At 40.7% G+C, this 21,959-nt stretch overlaps 1 protein-coding gene across 30 annotated transcripts in view; it reads right to left on the bottom strand.

The window, feature by feature from the left end:
- Nucleotides 1-21,959, bottom strand: part of LOC100977063 (cytochrome c oxidase assembly factor 1 homolog) — a 121,066-nt gene that overhangs the window by 38,720 nt on the left and 60,387 nt on the right. For 12 of the 30 annotated variants that reach the window (XR_008626210.2, XR_004672431.3, XR_003028492.4 and 9 more), the window contains 2 exons: nucleotides 1,524-1,576; nucleotides 459-558 (listed from right to left, as the gene is read on the bottom strand). Coding sequence is in view for 9 of the 30 variants with exons in the window: in XM_003808676.5 (XP_003808724.1) it covers nucleotides 459-558; nucleotides 1,524-1,538 (115 nt within the window). In the remaining 21 variants the exon portion in view is untranslated. Of the gene's footprint in view, nucleotides 1-454; nucleotides 559-1,523; nucleotides 1,577-3,535; nucleotides 3,637-10,143; nucleotides 10,199-15,875; nucleotides 16,226-18,589; nucleotides 18,655-21,959 lie in introns of those variants that run through there. The other 18 variants (XR_010112743.1, XR_008955785.2, XR_010112744.1 and 15 more) reach the window with 7 other exon arrangements.

The following is a 21,959-nucleotide window of genomic DNA, read 5'->3' as shown; positions in this document are numbered from 1 at the left end:
TCTGCCCCTGCCAGAGTTCTTTGCTCATGGTCCCTCCTCCATTAAATCAACAGCAGAGAATGAAAGTGCAAAAAAAGGCTGACAATGCTGGACGCACAGCCACAGCTTTCCCCACCTGTGAACCATCTGGTATTCCCCTTCCCTCTGTCCCTTCTTTATATAATCTCAGAATCTTGATGGAGCCCCTGTGTGTGCACTGGACTGAAAGCCCATCGTGCTTTGCTAGGCTTCTTATGCAAATTAGTCCTGGTCCTTTTATTTGTACTCGTTGCTCCTGGAAAAACTGAGATTACAGGATACAGAGGAAGCTATAGCCAATGAAATGGTGGACTAGCCTTTAAAATCACCCTCTCCTCCTTTCTCTAATCTAAAGAAAGCATCTCAAGTATTTCCTCTGATGGAGGAGCAGGAGCAGGCTAGGAGGAGGTCAGGCCGCAGGCGGCTAGCAGGATACTTACTTTGAATGAGGTAATACACAATGGCAAAGCCCCCGGCATAGAACACACTGTGGAAAAGGATCCTTGCTCCCAGAGGCATTGACCGCCTGCTTCCTGCATACTTAAAAACAAAAGATACAAATTTATTGTAGGATTCCCAGTTTTGTGCCAAGGGGATTTGCCCAGCTTGGACCCCTAAAGGAAAGAAGCATTAAGGAAGCCAGAAAGGAGGCCAGACCGCCCTCCCTCATTTGCTTCCTTTCCAAATGCCAGGGTTGGTTCTGGAGCCAAACTGAGTGCCCTCCTGAGGGTGCCCTCTTGAGAGTGGCCCATGTCCAGGACCCATGCTGTGGGGGCCCTGCCGCCCCCAGCCAGCCCAGCACAGAGCGAGCATTCAGCCCACCATCCTGACAGACACAGCCCAGACTGTGTGCCAAGCCCCACATGGCCAGGAAGCACAACCACTTTGTCTCAGGCCAACTGGTAAACAGGAAGCTTATCCTTTGTGGCAATGGCTGGTCCTGTAAGCCTGCGAATGGGCTGGAGCTGTCACTGGCTCCTTTCATATTTTGAAAAATGCACCACCCTCGGGATGAGGAAACTCTGGTTATGACTCAGGCTGAATGAACAGATGGAGGGATGCCAGCTCGGTAAATACAGCATACCATCCATCCACTCTTATAATATGTAAGAGTATCAAAATGAATGTAAAGTTAATTACAGTAATGTGATCTGGGAAAAGTCATTTAGTTCTCATAATGAAAACGGTCAGAGCATCTCTGAAGAATGTATTAGTCAGATCTTGCTTAATTTGAAGAGAGCTCAACAGGGTGAGGCAGCCAGACTGGGTTATGCAGAGGTTCCCAGAGTGTTACAGCTTCCAACGCCAGCATGAGACACGAGAGAAAGACAGAGCGGGAAACAATGCAGAAAATGCCCATCCCTCCTGTGAAGTTAAAGCACAAGTGAACCCTAAAGACCAGGAGAAGCCCATAACTATTCAGGGAGTGACTTTCTTCTATTGTCTAACTCGAGAATACCCTGGCAGGTTCTAGTGGGGAACTTGGCCCTGGAACATTCCATTACCTTTTGCCACATCATAGCACAACTCTCTTGAAAATCATCAAAGGCAAGTTGTCCTGCAATTAGAAAAGATTTTACATTAAAATCATTTTTTTAAAGCCCAGTTCTCTCTAGTCTCATACAGCCAAGATTTATTACCAACCCAAGCTTTAGAACACGAACAAGAAGTTAAATTTAAACTCTAAAACAAGCCTTGTCTGTGAAAGGCCCTGGTTTTTCCCCCTTCTGCCAAATTAGGAAGAAAAAACAAAGCCTGCGGGTTTCCTGTCTGTGTCCTATGTAGTTTTTGTTACAGCAACCAAAGAACCGGTGTGCACAAGGGAGAACCGCAGACAGCAAGTGCTTTGACCACAGCACAAACACAGGGCCAATCAACAGGAGGCTGGACCCGCAGAAGCAAGATGCTAGCAATAAAAGCTGTACATGACAGACTGAAAACAGCACTTCAGAGTTAAAAAGAAACAACAGTACAGTAAACTTATACATGGACTTTAACAATATTGATAATACCTAATACTTCTGTCTCTGACTATTATGTGTCTTGTACTATTCTAAGCACTTTATATAATTCATTTAATTCTCACAACCCTTTGAAGTAGGAACTATTATCATCACGCTCATTTTGCAGATGAGTAAACTGAGGCACAGAAAGGTTAAGTAACATGCCCAAAGGTGCACTAATAAGTGAATAAGTGGTAGAACTGGGATTCAAATTCATGTAGTCTGGCTCCAGCATCTGCTCTTTCAACCACTGTGGTACACGAGCTTTAAGATATCTAATTAAAGCAATATTGAAATGTGAAAACAAACAGTGTCTCTAAGCTAAAATATATTCTTACTGTTCAGTGTAAAAGTCCTTGGCAGGCATGCCTTTCCTGCTATTTTTCCAGACAAGGTGGATACATATTTGTACCTTCATTCCTTCTTTTGTTTAGCAAACGGTTACTGAGGGTCTGATCTGGTCAGACAGTAAGAATATAAAAACAGTATCAAGATATAAGGAATTTTCCTTGGTCCTGAGGGGAATACAGACAATTAAACAAATAATTATAACATAGATCTATCACATGCAACTGCACGGCTATGCACTGCACAACCCTTGTAGGGCACCATGCACATTAGAGAAATCAAAGATTTGTATCTTTATTAAGACAGTTTGCCAACAGTTGGAAGTACTATAAAGTATCTTGAAGAAGGGATGGGGATGGTTGTCTTTTTCTAATTTGCACAAAGGTGCCTTTGGGCTAGCAGCAGCCTGGTTAGTGCAACCAGACATATGCACCAAGAGAGGAAGTAACACTCAGGAAGTGGTCAACCTTGCTGCAGGGCATCAGCGGAGGTTTCACAGAGGAAGTTTACCTTGAGAAGAGAAAGGTGAAAAGAGCAGGAGAACAGCTTCAAATCCAGGAAATGACAAACAAAGGCAGAGTGAGCAGAAACAAGAACTGCTGAAGTGTAAAGCGCAGGAGAGAAGCCACAGGAAGCATGTCCAGAAATGGAGGGGTGAGAGCATAGTGGGTGATTACTGCTAAGAAAGACCCTCGATCCTGAGCTGTCGGACTCTGCAGATGAGGGGCTACAGAAAAATCTCTCTGGGACAGGGGTGGGCAGATGGGGGAGAGAAGGCAATGCAGCAGGACTGCCAGAGGACACCAAAGCCCACAGCTAAGACCAAGGTAGCAAGTGTGCCGCAAAAGGGTGGTTTCTTAAAATACTTAGGATGGGTCTTATTTATTTACTTATTTTTATACTTGCTTATTCCAAAAAGGATGATGGAGCTAACAAAGATACATACTTTAGAAGAAAAGAAAATAGGTAAGGAAATGAAGATAAATGAAAAATAATATTCAGAAAAGAAATAAGGCTGAAATAAAGTTAGAGCACAATAGGACATACTGTCATTCACTAGGCATTTCCTCAAGGTGCCACATATTTGACACGGCTTCCTATCTGCTCAATAGACAGGGAAGCTTGAGGAGCTACAAGGTCCAGAGTGTCCGTGGGGAAAGGCAAACCTGCCGCTGAGTTGGAAGACAACAGCTGCTAATACACGAAGCCTCAGAAAGCCCTCGCCAGGACTCAGAGATTCTCTCAAGTGACTGGTGTGGCAAACATCCTGTATTAAAAACAAGATAACAAAAATAAAAAGTTCCCAACTTCCAAATGACTGTTTTATAACATCCAACTCTGAAAGCCACATTCATACTCCCCCATCACCAAAAAAAAAAAAAAAAACAGAAGAATTATTTTACAAGCAGCCGGAAGAGTGAGGACTCAAGAGTGCTCAGGCAGTGAGGATCAACCAAGTCTCCCCAGAGCCCTTCCACGTCAAAGCAGGGGTTGGGGTGTGAGTGGTGGGCAGGAAATGGGTTCAGGGGTCAGTGGGGGGCAGCAGGGGCTCCTTTTCAACTAGCTTCAGTTTACCTGCCCCTTCAGCTGCCTTTCAAAGAGTGTTAGGTAGCCCCCGACCTCACAAAAAAACAAATATTCAAAAAGGCACTGTAGAGGAATAGATGGATTTTAGGCTAACTGCACGAATGTTACCTCTTAGAACTAGTCTTCTAGTAAGAAGTGAAAATTTAAAAATGTGATGTGCCATTCTCTGCAATAAACTCAAGTTCAATCAGTCTACTACATTGCCAAATAAGGGCAGATTTACTTGCTTAACTGTTCGCCAAAAGGCAAGGGTTGCATCTGTATTGAAAATCAAGGAACTTGTTAGCCACAGGAAGGTGGCACAAAGCACTGGCCAAGGTCTCTGAGGAAAGCAGTCTTAGCTCTGCTCTGATACACAAAGGGGTGACTTTGGCCTCCAAAGGCAAACAGTTTATAAACCTTTTCCAAACTACTAAACCCTTTCTAGAGTCAAAGCACAGTCTGCTAAACAGATGCAGCAGCTGCTCAAGCTGGCAGAGGCTGGAGGATCCTCCTGTCAGCCTCCCCTCAGCCAGGACCAGAGGAAGCATCACCAGGGGGATCAACAGAACAGCCAGGGAGTTCAAGCCATAGACAGGATCCCACAAGGCAAGGGTGGAAGCAGGAAGGTGGTGCAACTTCAACCTGGGAAGCACATCAGAATCACAGGAAGAGCTTAAAAAAAAAAAAAAAAAAAAAAAAAACAGGCCAGGTGCGGTGGCTCACGCCTGTAATCCCCACCTTTCAGGAAGCCAAGACAGGAAGATCACTTAAGCCCAGGAGTTCAAGACCAGCCTGGGCAACTTGGTGGAACCCAAACTCTACAAAAAATACAAAAATCAGTCAGATGTAGTGGCATGCACCTGTGGTCCCAGCTACTCAGGAGGCTGAGGCAGGAGGATGGCTTGAGCCCAGGAGGTGGAGGTTGCCATGAGCCGAGACCATGCCCCTGCACTCCAGCCTGGGCAACAGAGAGAGGCCCTGTTTCAAAACAAACAAACAAGACAGATGTCCAGGCCACACCCAGACCAATTAAAATAGAATTGACAGCGGAAAGACCCAGGCAATGGTGGTTTTTAACCTTCTCAAGTAGTCGCAATCTGCAGCCGGGCTTGGGAACCAGTGGTATACTGGGAACAAAGCACATAAAGCAGCATTACAGGTAGCTGAAGCAGGAGCAGGGCCAAAAGCCTGGCAATGAACACAGGCCATGTGACATTCCCAGCAGACCTATTAACACCCAGAGTCCTCTAAATCAGCGCTTTGCCAAGCATAACCTATTCACTTCACCTCTGTTCCTCTGGGTAACATGGCTGGCCTGGCTTGTCCTACATCTGGGTAACTACTATGGATCAGGCACCATGCAAGATGTTTTATATGCACTACTCCTGGTTCTTAAAACAATCATGAAAGGTAGATATTATTTTTGCCTTTCTGAACTAGAAAAAAAGCCTTAAGAAAGAAAGGTTCTGAAACTTGCTTATGGTCATGCAGCTATTCCCTATCAGAACTATTACATGCATCTGTCTGACTCCAGAGGGCATGGTCTCTCCACTGAGCCAAGACCATGGATTTCAGAAGAATCAGCTTCTCACACAGGTAGGATGTGCTGTCCAAAAGCCATTTCCATCTGCCAGAAGCAAATCACTGCTACTCTGGGAAATCGTTTTAATCAATATATCCCCAAGTTATAATTTAAGGGAACAAGGTAAAAAAAGGAGATACAAAATCACTTAGAGACTACTGGGAGGAAATGGAGAGATGGTTCTTCCCTATTGTTGAATGGGCATGGCCCACTGCTACTATCACTCTGGGGATTACATATCATCCAGCCTTTAAAAATCTAACCGTTGTCAAGGGTCAGGGTGGGAGGGGGTTGGGGGACGGTGGAAAGATAGTACAGAGAATTATGCTTAAGACAATAGAGATGAAAAAAGTAAGGCAATATAAATTAAAATGAAAAAGAATAAGAAACAAAATCCAAAAGGCCAAAAATAAAGATTAAAACTTTGGCATTTAAGAAAAAGAAGTATGTGGCTCACACCTGTAATCCCAGCACTTTGGGAGGCCGAGGCGGGTGGATCACGAGGTCAGGAGATCGAGACCATCCTGGCTAACGTGGTGAAACCCCGTCTCTACTAAAAATACAAAAAATTAGCCAGGCATAGTGGCGGGCACCTGTAGTCCCAGCTACCCGGGAGGCTGAGGCAGGAGAATGGCGTGAACCCGGGAGGTGGAGCTTGCAGTGAGCCAAGATTGCGCCACTGCACTCCAGCCTGAGCGACAGAGCGACACTCCGTCTCAAAAAAAAAAAAAAAAAGTATGAATGGCAAAAACAAAACAAAAGAAGGCTAAACTTTTTTGAAGAATGAAATGTCTCAAATTTAAGGTAAGGGAGACAAAAGGATAGTACTTAAAAGCAAAATGATAAAAGCATGCAAGTAAACATGATAAAAGTTTTTTTAAGTAAAAGACTATGAAATTAAGCATTTTAAAAATTAAGTATACAAATGTTAGCGCTGACTTTTTAACCACATTTTGGCTCTGAAATCATGGAATAACTTGAATGCTTGTAGAGGGAAGGCTTACCGTAACCTTTTATTCTTAATCACGAGGCAAGCTCCCTTTGTTAAGCTGAGTTAAGAATGTTAATAAAAGGCTGTCCAACACCCTTTCTACAGGTTGGCGCAAAAGTAATTGTGGTTTTCACCACTGAAAGTAATGGCGAAAACCACAATTACTTTTGCACCAACCTAATATCAGAGATGTCTGCTACTCATCCCATGAAGACCAAGACTGCCTGGAGAGAGGGTCCCTGTGCCAATGGGAAGGATTAATGATTTTTTTTAAAGATTAATAAACTGTAAAATGACGGAAGATGCCATTTAGTTTAAGAGGGCATCAAGCTACCATTTCCTGATATGACTTCAGAAATTCCATTTAAAATACCTATAAAGATACACACAAGAAAAGACAGAAAGTAGGGCCTGCTTGGAACCGTAACAAGTTGCAAAAGTCTGAGGAAATTTCCACTAACCACAATGTAAGTGAAGAGAGAAAGAGAAGCATGTCCATGGACAAATGAACCCTGGCACAGATGGCCAGAAAGCCTGTGGGGAAAGGGTTCGGCCCTTCACCTCTCTCCACACCCAGCTCAAAGTTTCTGGGTTTGTAGCAATCAGGAAACAGGCTGGCCAGCCCCAAACTGGGTATGAGTCCAGCTTCCAGAGACAGCCATTGTCATTTCCCTACCCCACTCTGTTTCTATATCCATTCAGAGACTACAATCCTAAGTAAACCCAGCAGTAAGGAGAGGCAGGATTGGCAGCGGTGCAATAACAAACTCACTCTAAGAAATAAAAGAATATGGAGAAAAATATCACTTTGGGTACTTAATTGGTTGTAGAAAGACTGCCTGTTAAGAACCACACATGATGGGAACAAAGGACACTACACGCTAAAGAAGGAAAGGGAAGAAACTCAAATAAGGAGTGATTTCAAGGAAACTCACAAACTAGAATTAACATAGCAGAAAGCCAAATTCATAATGAAGTCATATTCAGGAAGTTATTGAAAAAAAATCCAAATGCATAATGAAAGAACAAGAATATAAAAATGAAGAGCAAGAAAATGGCAAGTGGAGATTTAGAAACTAAGATCTGTTCAACAGGTCATTGCTTCTGATGTTAAATAACTAGAGTAAATGGAAGATGAGATAAAACAAAAATGATACTAAAAGAAAACTTGAAAAAAGACAAAAATGTAGAACATGTTCCAGTTCCGTTCACCAACACCTCCTGGTAAAATTTTACATACCATTTTCCCAAAAGGTATACCAACAAAGGATGACATATTGGAGTAGCCTTAGGCTTCTCTGTAACTACAAATTCCTGAGAATAAAGGCCCAACCAAACTGTGTGAAGAGGAAGACATTATAAATTTGGAACAAACTCAAGATATTATATAATCTATATAGACATCCTGAAAACATTATTTGAAAATATATTGCAACTTATTGGAAAAAAATCCAAATTCCTTAAAAATAATGGCATATTAGGACCAGCAGCATGCACTGAGACCAATTAATCCAAATAATTGTTTACTTATAAAATGAACAGAAACATCTAGTGTTTTGTTATTTTACTTTTTATTATTTTAATTATTTTTAGTATTTTAGATGGAATCTCACTATGGTGCCCAGGCTGGTCTTCAATTCCTAGCCTCCAGTAATCCTCCTGCCAAGTACTAGTACCCCATCTCTACTAAAAATACAAAATATTAGCTGGGCATAGTGGCATAGTTTTTAAAAAGACATACAATATTTAAATTTACAATACAGCCTAAAATTCCAGATATTGCCGGGCATGGTGGCTCACGCCTGTAATCCCAGCACTTTGGGAGGCCGAGGCGGGCAGATCACTTAAGGTCAGGAGTTCGAGACCAGCCTGGCCAACATGGTGAAACCCCCATCTCTACTAAAAATATAACATCAACCGGGCATGGTGGTGTAATCCCTGTAATCACCTGTAATCCCAGCTACTCAGGAGGCTGAGGCAGAAGAATCGTTTGAATCCTGGAGTCAGAGTTTGCAGTGAGCTGAGATTGCGCCACTGCACTCCAGCCTTTGAGACATTTTCCATCTCAAAAAAAATTAAAAACTCCAGTATTAACATATAAAATGTAGGTAAAGACAGCCCCAGTGAACCACACCACCTGATAGTTCTATCTTCCCCCAATTAATCCAACTGGCTGTATGACTCACTTCAACCAACAGGAGGAGGCAGAATTGATGTTGGAACTGTTCCATGCCTCCACTTTAAGGAGGCTTGGCAGTTTGCACTCTGGCACTCTTGGGAAGCCTAAGCCACTATGTAAGAATTATGGTTATCCTGCTAGTGGGGTTCTTGCTACATAAAAAGACCACGTAAGAAGCCACTTTGTGAGGAAGAGGCCTAAGATGGGTGGGAGGGAGAAGATGCCCCACTGTTCCAATATTCCAGTTGAACCCAGTCATCCCTACCAAGGCACTAGCCATGTGAATGAGCTGTCATGGACATTCTAGTTTAAGTGGGCTACCAGATGACTGCAGTACCAGCAGAACATCCGTGGGACAAAAGAACCATCAGCTGATCCAAGTCAACCTATGGAATCATGAAAGATAATAAAATTATTTTAGTTGTAAGCTACTAAATTTTGACAAGGTTTGTTATGCAGCCATTGAAAATGGAAATACCTTTTACAATATCTTCTAAAAGGATTTTTAAAAACCTCTTTCAGATATGTTACTTTTAAGAGCAGCAATTTAAAAAGCAAAGAAAGACTTAAAAATAGAAGACTTGGAACATTCAAACAAACACAAGGAGGGCAGAAATATTCAAAGAGTTGAATTTAAGACAAAACATAGGCCGGACATGGTGGCTCATGCCTGTAATCCCAGCATTTTGGGAGGCCAAGGCAGGAGGATCACGAGGTCAAGAGATCGAGACCATCCTGGCCAACATGGTGAAACCCTGTCTCTACTAAAAATATAAAAATTGGCGGGGCATGGTGGCGCAGCCCTAATCCCAGCTACTTGGGAGGCTGAGGCAGGAGAAATCACTTGAACCCAAGAGGCAGAGGTTTGCAGTGAGCCAAAATCGCGCTGCTGCACTCCAGCATGGCTACAGAGCGAGATTCCATCTCAAAACAAAAACAAAAACAAAAAGTATTTGAGACAAAGATAAACAATAATACAGTAGTTATTAACATAACATAGCAAATATTATACCAAAATAAAGCCAAAAACTACCACCTACCACAAATATTAAAAAAAAAAAAAGAAAAGAAAGAAAAGAAAAGAAAAGAACTAGAGAGGGAGACCACAGATCGCTTTCCAGTTTTAGCAAATCCAGCTAACAAAAAAGCAGTCAAGGCCGGGTGCGGTGGCTCACGCCTGTAATCCCAGCACTTTGGGAGTCCAAGGCAGGAGGACTGTTTGAGTCCAGGAGTTCAAGACCAGCCTGGGCAACACAGTGAGACCCTATCTCAAAAAGAAATAAAATATAAAATAAAAATTTAAAAAACCAGTCAAGAACAGAGAATTTGAGTAATATAGTTTTTACCTTGCAAGGTACAACATGTGTGTATGTGTTATCTGTAGCGATATATGTGTAAACACTAGCAGGTAGCACCCATCCCATAAAGCTTTGTGGGACTGACATAAACCAACCTGTTTTCACTGCCCAGTCCTGTGACTACTTCCGGGAAAGTAAATCTGAACCACTCTGGAGAGGGCAAAGCAAGTGTATAGATTAGCAATTACATATCTTAAATCAACTTCATCTGAACCATAGTGGAACTCTCTTCTCATACTACTGCAAGTGGCTAACCATTATCCCTAATTTTGAAAATTATGGTAAAAATCTGAAATTTAAGTTTTAAATTAGAAGATGGAAGAACTCAAATCAGTTTGATGCCATTTTCAATGAGAATAAAACAAACTGAAAATGTTAACAGTTGTTACCCATTCATTCAATCAACAAATATTTGCCAACTGCATCCAAAACCAGGCACCGTGCTAGGCACTAGAAACAAAAAAGAGAACAAAACAGACAGGTCATTTATGGACCTTACCCTGTGCTGTAGTGTGAGGAGACAAACAGTAAACAAATAAGATCACTTCGGTTCGTAATAAGTACTTTAAAAAAAAATAGGGTGTTAAGAAAATAAGAAGAAAAGCCACAGACTGGGAGAAAATATTTACTAAAGACATCTGATAAAAGAATTGTTACCCAAAATATGCAAAGAACTTGTAAAATTCAACAATAAGAAAATGAACAACTTAATTTAAAAATGGGCAAAAATGCTGAACAAACATCTCACCAAAGATACAGAGAAGGCAAATAAGCATATGAAAGGTGCTCAACATTATATGTTTCTTAGGAAATTGCAAATTAAAACAACGAGAGGCAGAGGTTGCAGTGAGCCAAGATCCTGCCACTGTACTTCAGCCTGAGAGACAGAGTATGACTCTGTGTCAAAAAATAAAAATTAAAATTAAAAAATTAAGTCTATTTTATTTATTTTTTTTTAAAAAGTTACTGCTGAAGGCCCGGCGCAGTGGCTCACGCTTGTAATCCCAGCACTTTGGGAGGCCAAGGCGGGTGGATCACGGGGTCAGGAGATCGAGACCATCCTGGCTAACACAGTGAAACCTCGTCTCTACTAAAAATACAAAAAATTAGCCCAGCATGGTGGCGGGCACTGGGAGGCGGAGGCAGGAGAATGGCGTGAACTTGAGAGGCAGAGCCTGCAGTGAGCCGAGATTGCGCCACTGCACTCCAGCCTGGGCGACACAGCGAGACTCTGTCTCAAAAAAAAAAAATTTACTACTGAAAAGAAATTAGCTCAAAGATGTGATAAAATGTCATCTGAGAACAAATCAAACCTCTCGAAACTAAGATATAACATAAACACCTGATAAAACATATGCTAATATTCATAATGAATTATAAAACCCAAATACTGAATGAAATCGAATTGTTTTCTAAACTGCACTTTCTTAAGACCAAATAACATAGTAAGGGTTGTTCTCCCTCTAAAATCTACTCTAATTTCACTCCTACCTCTCGCCAGTGTTCACTATCAAAACCTTGAAATATTCAAGTGGGAAATGCCATGTGAAGACTCTCAAAAATAAGCAAACAAATAAATATCATGACATACTAGAATATGAAAGGGGGAAGCGCAATTTTAATGTGGCAGTGAAGAACGGCACCTCTGCCAAGGTGACATGTGAGACTGGAGGGATCATTTGAAAACCAGGGGAAGGGCACGCCAAACACGCCAAGGCCCTGAGGCAGCCACAGGCTCGGTATCTTCAAGAAGCAGAAGGCAGGCTCGTGAATGAGGTGTGGAAGAGGAGGCCAGGCAAGAGGGCAGGGTCTTCATCATGCAGGTTTTGTAGGTATGGTAGGGAGTCTGGATTTTACTCAAAGTGTAAGAGAAGATGCTGAAGGTTTCAATCAGGAAATGACACAGTATATGACTTGCTTTTTGTTAAAGATTTCTCTAGAAAGGACAAGAATGGAAGCAGGGAGTCCAATTAAAAGGCTCCATGGCAGAGCTGGTGGTGGCTTGGACTAGCTGGTAGCAGCAGACCTGCAAAGAAGTAAATCCACTTGAGATATGAAGCAGAATTAACAGGACTTGTTGACAAATTATTAACAGAAATTGGGGAAAGGGTGAAGGACGAGGCGCATAGCAGAGTGATTTCTGAATTTATCAATATTATCCTTAAACCTCCTTACAAAAAACTTGAGCATTGAAAACTACCATGCAGTTGGAACTTAGTAATGATAAAGAGTCTTGATGGAAAGTTTTAAATAGAAAACCATGATTTCTAAATCATTAGTCATGACATCTGCTTGAACAAATACATTTCAAGGCCATTCTCTTGTAGATTTTAAACCACAGCAAGAAGGTATTCAGTACTTTCTGGCATAAAAACTTCATGGAATGGACTCTGATTCATAACCATTTTGCAAATGAATATGAGTAGGGCAAACCCTATTAAACATTTACTTCAGCATTCCTATTAAGAGCCTCCATTTTAGAAAAAAACATTTATAAAAATAAAACAATTTGGTATCAGTGACTACAAAAGGAATCTGGGAGGTTTGCTGTTGACTCTTCCCGCCCTAGAGTCCTCCCTTTATTCTCACAGACTCAGGTGTTTGCTTTCTATTTCTCTGGAGAGTCCTCTCCCCTCCCCTGCCTGTTTTACATAGCCCCCCATTCTATATTAGGGGCTGAATTGTGTCCTCCCAAAATTCATATGTTGAAGCCCTAATTCCCAGGTCCTCAGAACATCACAGTATCTGGAAAAAAGGTCTTTAAAGAGGTAATTAAATTAATATGAGAGTTTCAGGGTGCATCTTAATCCGATAAGAAATCTGGACTCAGACATACACACATACAGAGAAAAGACTGTGTTAAGACAAAAGGAGAGGGTGGCATCTACAAGCCAAGGCAAAAGGCCTCAGAAGAAACCAACCCTGACGACACCTTCATCTTCAACTTCTACCTCCACACCTGTGAGAAAATATATTCCTGTCATTTAAACCACCCAGTCTGTGCTATTTTGTTAATGACGGACCTAGCAAATTGATACACTCTATATACCCTTTCCTACTACCCGACCCCAAGAACATCTCATTCAAGGGCATGAATCTAGGTCTACTAAAATAATCCCCACATCTCTATCTCCAGGCCAGGTGTCCCTTCTGCACTTGAAATTCCTAGTAAATACTTCCACAAGTCCCCATGTGAGCTCCTGCCCTGACCCTCCTCCACTCCACACCAGGTCTCCCCTTCCTGCATTCCCTACTTGGTGAACGGAACCAACCCAGGTGCCTAAATCAGATACCTGGGAGTCATCCTCATAAAAACAAAAGTGGCTTCCATGTGTTTACTCACATGCAAGAAAGAGCTTTGCATGTATCTTATCAAATCTTCTTAAGGGTCTTATAAAGCAGGAATTACTCTCCCTATTTTGTAGGTGAAGAAGCTGAGATTTGGGTTAATTGTCCAGAGCCATTCCTTTAAGAAGTGACAGAGTCAGGATTTGAGCCCAGGTCTGCCTGACTCCAGGGCCTATGCTCCTCACCTAAATTACCCCCAATCTAATCAAGCCCCCTCAAACCCATACGATCTGTTTCCTAAATATCCTTTGATATTTTCCACCTTGTCTTTATCCTCCAAATGCCCTAATTTGGCCCCTAAGTATCTCTTTCAACCAAGGGGTTATCAAGACTGCTCTGCCTTTGGCCTCATTCCTCTCTACTCTAGAATCCTTCTAATACAGAAAACTGATTGTATCCCATTCTTCAATGGCTCCCCATCCTATTCAGAATAAAATCTAAGCTTCTTTGCATTACACGGTCTTACTGCCCAGTTTCCTCACCACATTTTTAAATCCCAACCACCCTCCTGAGTTACACTGAGCAGAACATGGTAAGTGCCACAGGCCCTGGCACTTCCTGTCCACCCTGGCAACCCTAACCACCCTTTAAGTCTCAGCTCAAATGCTAATTTTAGTGTTAGAAGAGGTCCTTGGCTTACCAAGGCAAACTTAATTTTTCTTTCACCTATACTTTCACAATAGTTACTTTAGTATGCTATGGCTGTTAAATTACCTAATTCTCAATAGACATTTAACTATTTTAAGGCTAGGACTGGGTTTTCCATTTTAGAATGCCTCATATCTAACACATAGAATAGGAGATCAATAAAATGTTTGTGGCATTAATCTAACAGGATGTTACTAGATTTGTGGTAGGTAAAGAGTGGGATTCTACTAAGAAACAGACCTTTCCAGGCCGGGTGCAGTGGCTCACGCCTGTAATCCCAGCACTTTGGGAGGCCAAAGCGGGCGGATCACAAGGTCAGGAAATCTAAACCATTCTGGCTAACACAGTGAAACCCCGTCTCTACTAAAAATACAAAAAATTAGCCAGGTGTGGTGGCGGGCGCCTGTAGTCCCAGCTACCGGGGAGGCTGAGGCAGGAGAATGGTGTGAACCCGGGAGGCGGAGCTTGCAGTGTGAGCCGAGATCGCGCCACCGCACTCCAGCCTGGGCGATAGAGTGAGACTCCATCTCAAAAAAAAAAAAAGAAACAGACATTTCCAGAAAGAAAATACCAGTTTCCTAGATCACAATCCAGGGTTTCTATCTAACTTCAATCACTCTTGGAGTGTGGTCCTTGTACCTCTGGAGGGCCTTGAGACCATTCCAGGGTGAACACAAGGTCAAAACCATTTTCAAAAAAACACTAATATGTTACTTGTCCTGAAAAGGAAAACTGTATCTACCACCAAATAAATAAGACTTTGGCTAATGAGATTCATGGTAAAAGTAATGAATATGAATTTTTGTTATTTATAATAAAATGTTTTACCATTTTAATGATCTGCATAAGTTAGTAAAAATCAGTATTTTTTAAATGACCAAGGCATGGTATTTCAAAATCATGCAAGAGAAATTAATTTTAATGTAACAGAATACAAAAAGGTTTACTGATCAGGCTTCAGATTACATACGACAATTAACCTTTAAGAAATTATCACTTGCCAAGTTTTGGTGTTGTATCAAAGAAGATCTACAATTATCTGAAAAGGCTATTAACATGAAAAAGCTATGAACATGCTCCTCCCTTTTCCAACTACGCATCTATTTGAGGACAGATTATTTTCATGTATTTCTTTTTTATTTTGAGACAGAGTCTCGCTGTGTCACCCAGGCTGGAGTGCAGTGGTGCGATCCTGGCTCACTGCAACCTCCGCCTCCCAGGTTCAAGCAATTCTCCTGCCTCAGCCTCCCAAATAGCTGGGACTACAGGCACCTGCCACCACGCCCAGCTAAATTTTTTTGTATTTTTAGTAGAGACGGGGTTTCACTATGTTGGCCAGCTGGTCTTGAACTCCTGACCTCGTGATCCATCCACCTCAGCCTCCCAAAGTGCTGGGATTACAGGCATGAGCCACTGCATCCGGCCTATTTTCATATATTTCAACCATAAAAATATACTGCAACAGATTGAATGCAGAAGCAGGTACATCTGTCTTCTATCAAGCCAGACATTAAAGAATTTTTGAAATAATGTAAAACAATGTTATTCTCACTAAATCTTAAAATTTTCATAAAGATATGCCATTTATGTTAATGTTACCTGGGTTTATTTTCTCAAAATGAATAAATATTTTTTCAGTTCTCAGTTTTAATTTCTAATACAGTAATAGCAATAGATAAAACCCACATAAACAACAGAATGTAAAGGGGCCCTGACGCCAAAATATTTGAGAATTGCCTCTCTAAGGAACCAAGAGACCCAAGGTCTCAAAACTCAGGCCTATCTCAACTGCTCTGTTATTACTATTTTTGTCATAAATCAAGTGCCATACCAGTATGGATCTGTTTCTAAAGTCTTGATATAGTTTGGGTATTTGTCCCCCAAAATCTCATGTTTAAATGTAATCCCCAATGTTGGAGGTGGGGCTTGGTGGGAGGTGACTGGATGATTGGGGTGGATTTCTCTTGAATGGGTTGGCACCATCCTCTTGGTGCTGTCTTCACAATAGTGAGTTCTTGCGAGATCTGGTTGTTTGAAGTATGTGGCACCTCCTCCAGCTCTCTCTCGCTCCTGCTCTTGCCATATGATGTACCTGGTCCCACTTCACCTTCTGCCATGAGTAAAAGCTCCCTGAGGCCCCTGCCAGAAGCTGAGCAGATGCTGGCACCACACCTGTACAGCCTGCAGAACAATGAGCCAATTAAACTTCTTTTCTTTATAAATTACCCAATCTCAGGTATTCCTTCATAGCAAAATAAAAACAGCCTAATACAAGTCTAGTCTATGCCACTGATCTATTTGTCAATCCTTGTGACAATACCACTCTGCCTTAATTATTTAGATTTATACTAATTCTTGATATCTGCAATAACTCTGAATTTCAACACAGATTTACTACATCAAAAACTAAAGACAAAAACTTATGGGCTCGTGCCTGTGGTCCCAGCTACTGAGGAGGCTGAGACAGGGCAAGAGGATCACTTGAGCCCAAGAGTTTGAGACTACAGTGAACCATGATCATGCCACTCCACTCCGGCCTCTGCGACATAAAGACCCTATCTCAAAAAAAAAAAAAAAACAAACCACACACACACACACAAAAAAAAACCTAAAACCCACTGACCATTAACTCTCCATTTCCCCATCCCCCAAGCCCCGGCAACTACCATTTTATTAATATCTTCTATGAATTTTACTACTTTAGATACCTCATTTAAATGGAATCATTTAGGCCAGGCACAGTGGCCACACCTGTAATCCCAACACTTTGGGCAGCCAAGGCAGGCAGATGGCTTGAGCTCAGGAGTTTGAGACCAGTCTGGGCAACATGGTGAAACCCCATCTCTACTAAAAAGAGAAAAATGGATGATCCCTTAAGCCCAGGAGTCAGAGGCTGCAGTGAGCCAAGATCATGCCACTTTACTCCAGCCTGGGTGACAGAGACCCTGTCTCAAAAAATAAATTTTTTTTAAAAAATGGAATCATTTATTATTTGTCTTTAGAAAGAGAGAGAGAGAGAGAGAGTCTTGCTATATTGCCCAGGCTGGATTGTAATAGCTATTAACTGCTGTGATCATGGCATACTACTGCCTCTAATTTCTAGGTTCACGCAATACTCCTGCCTCAGTCTTCCAAGTGGCTGGGATTACAGGCATGCAACACCACACCCGGCTCCATTATTTGTCTTTTTGTTACGGCTTATTTCACTTAGCATAGTATCAAGGTGACCAAATTCCCTTCCTTTTTTAGGCTAAATAATACTGTGTCCATATATTTTTAAATCACATAAAATCTATGGTGTTTTAAATCAGGACAGTAGTTACCTCTGGGGAATATGAAGATAGTGTCTAGACATCACATAAAGAAATATAGAATATAAATAACGTTTTATTTCCTGACCTGTGTGGCGATTACAGAAGCATGTTCACCTTGTAGTAATCCCTGTTCCACCCTTAGAAAAATCACTAACTTGACACTAAATATTGTTCTAAATTTATGAACAGGTGGCACACTGCTGTAATGCCAGCTATTTGGGAGCCTAAAGTAGGAGGGTCACTTGAGCCCAGGGGTTCAAGGCTTCAGTGAACCATAATCATGCCACCATACTCCAGTCTGGGTGACAGAGTGAGATACTGTCTCTAAAAACATAAATACATTTATGAACAGCTTCAACAAGCCTGCTCCAGAGCTAGCCATCAGCTAGGATCAGCTCTCCCTACAAGAATATGCTATAAAGCAGAACAGAGCTCCTGTCAGTTTAAATCAACTGACATTTATCATCCTGCTTACATTTCCTTTATGTCTTCAGTCTTTTACTTTCAAGTACTTCTAAATTCAGATGTTCTCACATGACTTTTCCTTTTATGCAAGCATACTGGAAGTCTGTGTAGTCAAATAGGTGAATTGCTCATTTCAAAATTATTTTGAAACTGTCTCAAAATAAAAAAGAAATATATGAAAAATAGAATTGCTCATTTCAAAAAACATTAATGTGTTTTACATGTTAATGGCTTTTGGTGGAAAAAAAAATTTCATCCACTATAACACCGTTATTACTACTGTGAACTACAACTTCAATAAAATGGGAAAAAAAACAGACATTTTCCTGAAAAGATTTGAGCTTTCAATCTAAATCTGATGTCTTATGAGATCACAAAACATACTGCTCAACATCCCAAATTATACACAGTATTTAACGAGCAGTATAGAGCGTCAAAATTAAGAAAATCAACTATTAATCCAAGGATCTGCAGTTGTGAGGAAAATAAATCATTACTATTCCATGCTTTAAAGAAAATACAATGGCTCCTTCTGCTATAAACAGGAAAGGTATTGCTTAGGTAAACATTCACATACATCACTCTTCTGTACTTTTCAGGAAAAAGTACAAAAGCAGTGCCCTATTCAGATGTGTGGTTTCACAGAACTTAAGAAGAGTTCTGCAAAACCCAGCTCAAGCAGAGTGTATTAATTCATTCTCACACTGCTATAAAGATACCACCTGAGACTGAATAATTATAAACAAATGAAGTTTAGTTGACTCACAGTTCCACATGGCTGGGGAGGCCTCAGGAAACTTCCAATCATGGCAGAAGGGGAAGCAGGCACCTCTTCATGGCAGCAGGCAGGAGAGAAAGTGAAAAGCCCAGAGGAAAGCCATTTATAAAACCATCAGATCTCCTGAGAACTCTCTCACTATCACAAGAACAGCATCTAGGAAACTGCCACCATGATCCAATCACCTCCCTCCCTCCACACGTGGGGATTACAATTCAAAATGAGATTTGGGTGGGGACACAGAGCCAAATCATATCACAGACAGAGTAAATTTGTCCTTTCTTTTGCCTTTTTGTTCTTTTGGGACCCTCAATGTGCTGCATGATACCCACCTCATTGGTGAGGGAGATCTTCAGTCTACTGATTCAAATGCTAATCTCTTCTGAAAATACCCTCACAGATACCTCCAGAAATTGTGTTTAACCAGCCATCTGGACATCTTTTAGCTCATCTTTTAGCCACTTAAGATGTTCAATCTTCTTTAAGTTATATACTTATACTAAAGCTGACACACAAAAATAACCATCACATGGGCTAATTACAAAATAAGCCAATTTGCTTTGGGTTACCTCGCAATGAAGAGCATGGTAGAAGTACTACACTGTTTATACGGACCCAAGATCCAGTATAAAATGGCACCCTTAATTTTAGGGATCTGTCTTTGCCTTCAGCTGTACCTGCTTATTAGGCCCTAAAAAATGCATGCTACCTGGCCTTGTTTCTCTAAGGGCTCCACCCTAAAGCCAGTAACCCTATTAAGAAACTGGCAAATGAAAAATCTTAACAAGGGCTCAATCTTCTATATGTTTGTGTTGCTATATATGTGTTGTGTGTAATGTCTATAAAAAGAGCTCTAATTGGCTTAAAGAAAAATAAGCACTTAAATATTTTTTAGTTCACATGACTTCAAGAAATAAAAACAGTCTTAAGAATTATTGGTAAAATGCGAGTGTCGTCAAAATGCAAATAGGTGGTCTAAATCATACAACTTAGATACTAGGTTTGCTAAACATTCCAAGATTGTATACTGCCTGCTTTACAGATAGGTAAGGCTGGGACATATAGAGCTGGATGCTGAAAAGTCAAACTTTTATCTGCATTTCTCTCTGGGTCCTAGGATCCACACCTAGTATATAATTAAAACTGCTTACTAACCAGATTTTTCACCAAAAATAAAAGTTGCTAAAAGTTAACAGTGAACATTAATTAAACTCAAAAGTGTATTATATGGTCTTTTCACAAACTGGACATTGAAATAAAACCATGGCAAGCAGGTCTTAAGACACTAATCTGTTCTTTAGTAAAAGGGTTATAAAAGGCTTCTGAAAATTTCACCTCACAGTCAAATTGGTTATGATTAGATGCAATGATCTATAAGATTTCATAGAAACAAATTGGGGTTAACATTAATAAATTAATGCAAGGGTAAACTTTGGCTTTGAACAGGATTTCCATGTCATGGTAAAGGCTAATGAGTCTTTTGAGTCATCATTTGGCAATCTGGAATTCTATTTCATAACATCAAATGTTCTAAACCTCTAACATTTAACAGGCCTCCCAAAATCAAACTTCAAGTTTCAAAATTGTCCTTCCTGATGCCTGGCTTTTTGGATGGTTCAGAAGGTCCCTGAAACATTCAGAAAAGAGGTAAAAAAGATTATTTGACATGTTTAGTCACATGAGATTGCCAAAATATGTCCAATCTTCTTTAAGTTATATTTTGGTGAATACTAATATATGTTCCCAAATTGAATGGGATTTCTAAAATTCTAACGTCTAAGTATACGTTATCAATCATAATTAAGGGTAAAGTTATTGTAAACCACAGAGATAAATAAACTTTTGTCTGACATGTTTTTAACTGTATCCTGGAAATTTTATCATTCACAGACAATTGTCTTGCTTTGTTCCTTCTCAAAAGACGGTTTATAATCAAGCCATATTAAGAACTTTAACAGATGTTCTCAAATGCAGATTCTTAATAGCCTTGAAGATTGTTAACACTGGAATACAGGAAGAACATACAGGACTCAAAGAACTGACATGTTCACAAATATCAAGCAAAACAAGAGCTAATTAAACGGACTGGACTCAGAAAGTTAAAGCCACCTTTTTCACTTTCGCTTGCAATATTGCTGATCCTTGTTTTGTTTTTCAGAGTCCAGGAAACTTATTTTAACTATTTATGGCCTTTAATAATTGAATAAGGTATGCTCCTGTGAACAAAATTTGGAGCATGTTTCTTTTTCTCTGCCTGGTTCCTCCAGAATTTGGAAACTATCTGTGAGTACTCTTAACTTACGGCAATATAATTGTTTCCATCAGTGCAATAAGAATCCATTTTTCTTTGTCGACAGGACACAATTGGAAAAACTGGTTATTTTACCAAGGCTTTGACTGAAAGGGTGTGTTTCCCTTTAAGGAATCAAGCTTGACATGCAGAGCCAATAAAAGCCCCTTGGGGAGTACTGGCCTCATACCTTGTCTACACAGTCCATGAACAGAGATCTTAACCTGTCGTCAGTAAAGAATGTCACTTTCTAACAGGTCCAGGAGCTCCAAGTTTATCTTGGGACCTCAAGAGGAGCTCACCCAACTCACAGGTATTTGAGGATACAAACCCATGCGCATGGCTGGGCTCAGCTTTAAAGGTCTTATCTGAGATTCCTGTGGAACAGAGTTCCATCAAAGCCAATCCAAAAGGCCTATGTAGAAATAACCACTCTTGCTGCACTTTATGCAAATAATCAGGCCAAGTATAAGACTAAAATTTATTCTACAAACAACACACACGGTCCTATCATAATTTGTTTTTACCAAAAATGAGGACTGGAGAGAGAAATTGTGCTCCAAAGCTTATCATACATTTGTCATTAAATCCTAGTCTAATTGTTTTTAAGCTTTTTGCCTACATTTTAGACTAACCCTGCTTATTCCTGTGAATCAAGTGGCGATCTCCTACAGCTTGGAAGAAACAAAATGGGATGGATAACATAAAAATCTGGATCAATATGCTGGTTCTGGGCAATTATCCTGCAAATTCTGCCAGGTAATGAAAGTGAGTAGGGTGCCCATAACCCTGAGGTTTCTTGGTTTGGGAAATAAAACCAAGGAACTTCATAAATCCCCAAATATCTTGGCAAGTAAAATTTTAGATGAAAATTATCTACTATACCACACTTGTGGGAACTGCTATACTCACTCTACTATTTGCAATAGGGTTATACACAGTAGCACCTTCTAACTGAAATATTGGACACAGAGCTTATGTCTTGTATTAATATTTGGACCCTGTATACTCAATACTATAACTTGAATTGTTTCCTCTCACCTAGAAGCAATCAAATTCCAAATAGTG

The sequence above is a fragment of the Pan paniscus genome, chromosome 6, assembly GCF_029289425.2.
Source record: "Pan paniscus chromosome 6, NHGRI_mPanPan1-v2.0_pri, whole genome shotgun sequence".
Lineage (NCBI taxonomy): Eukaryota > Metazoa > Chordata > Mammalia > Primates > Hominidae > Pan > Pan paniscus.
Note: the sequence above shows the minus strand (reverse complement) of the source record. Positions and strands in the feature narration are given on the sequence as shown.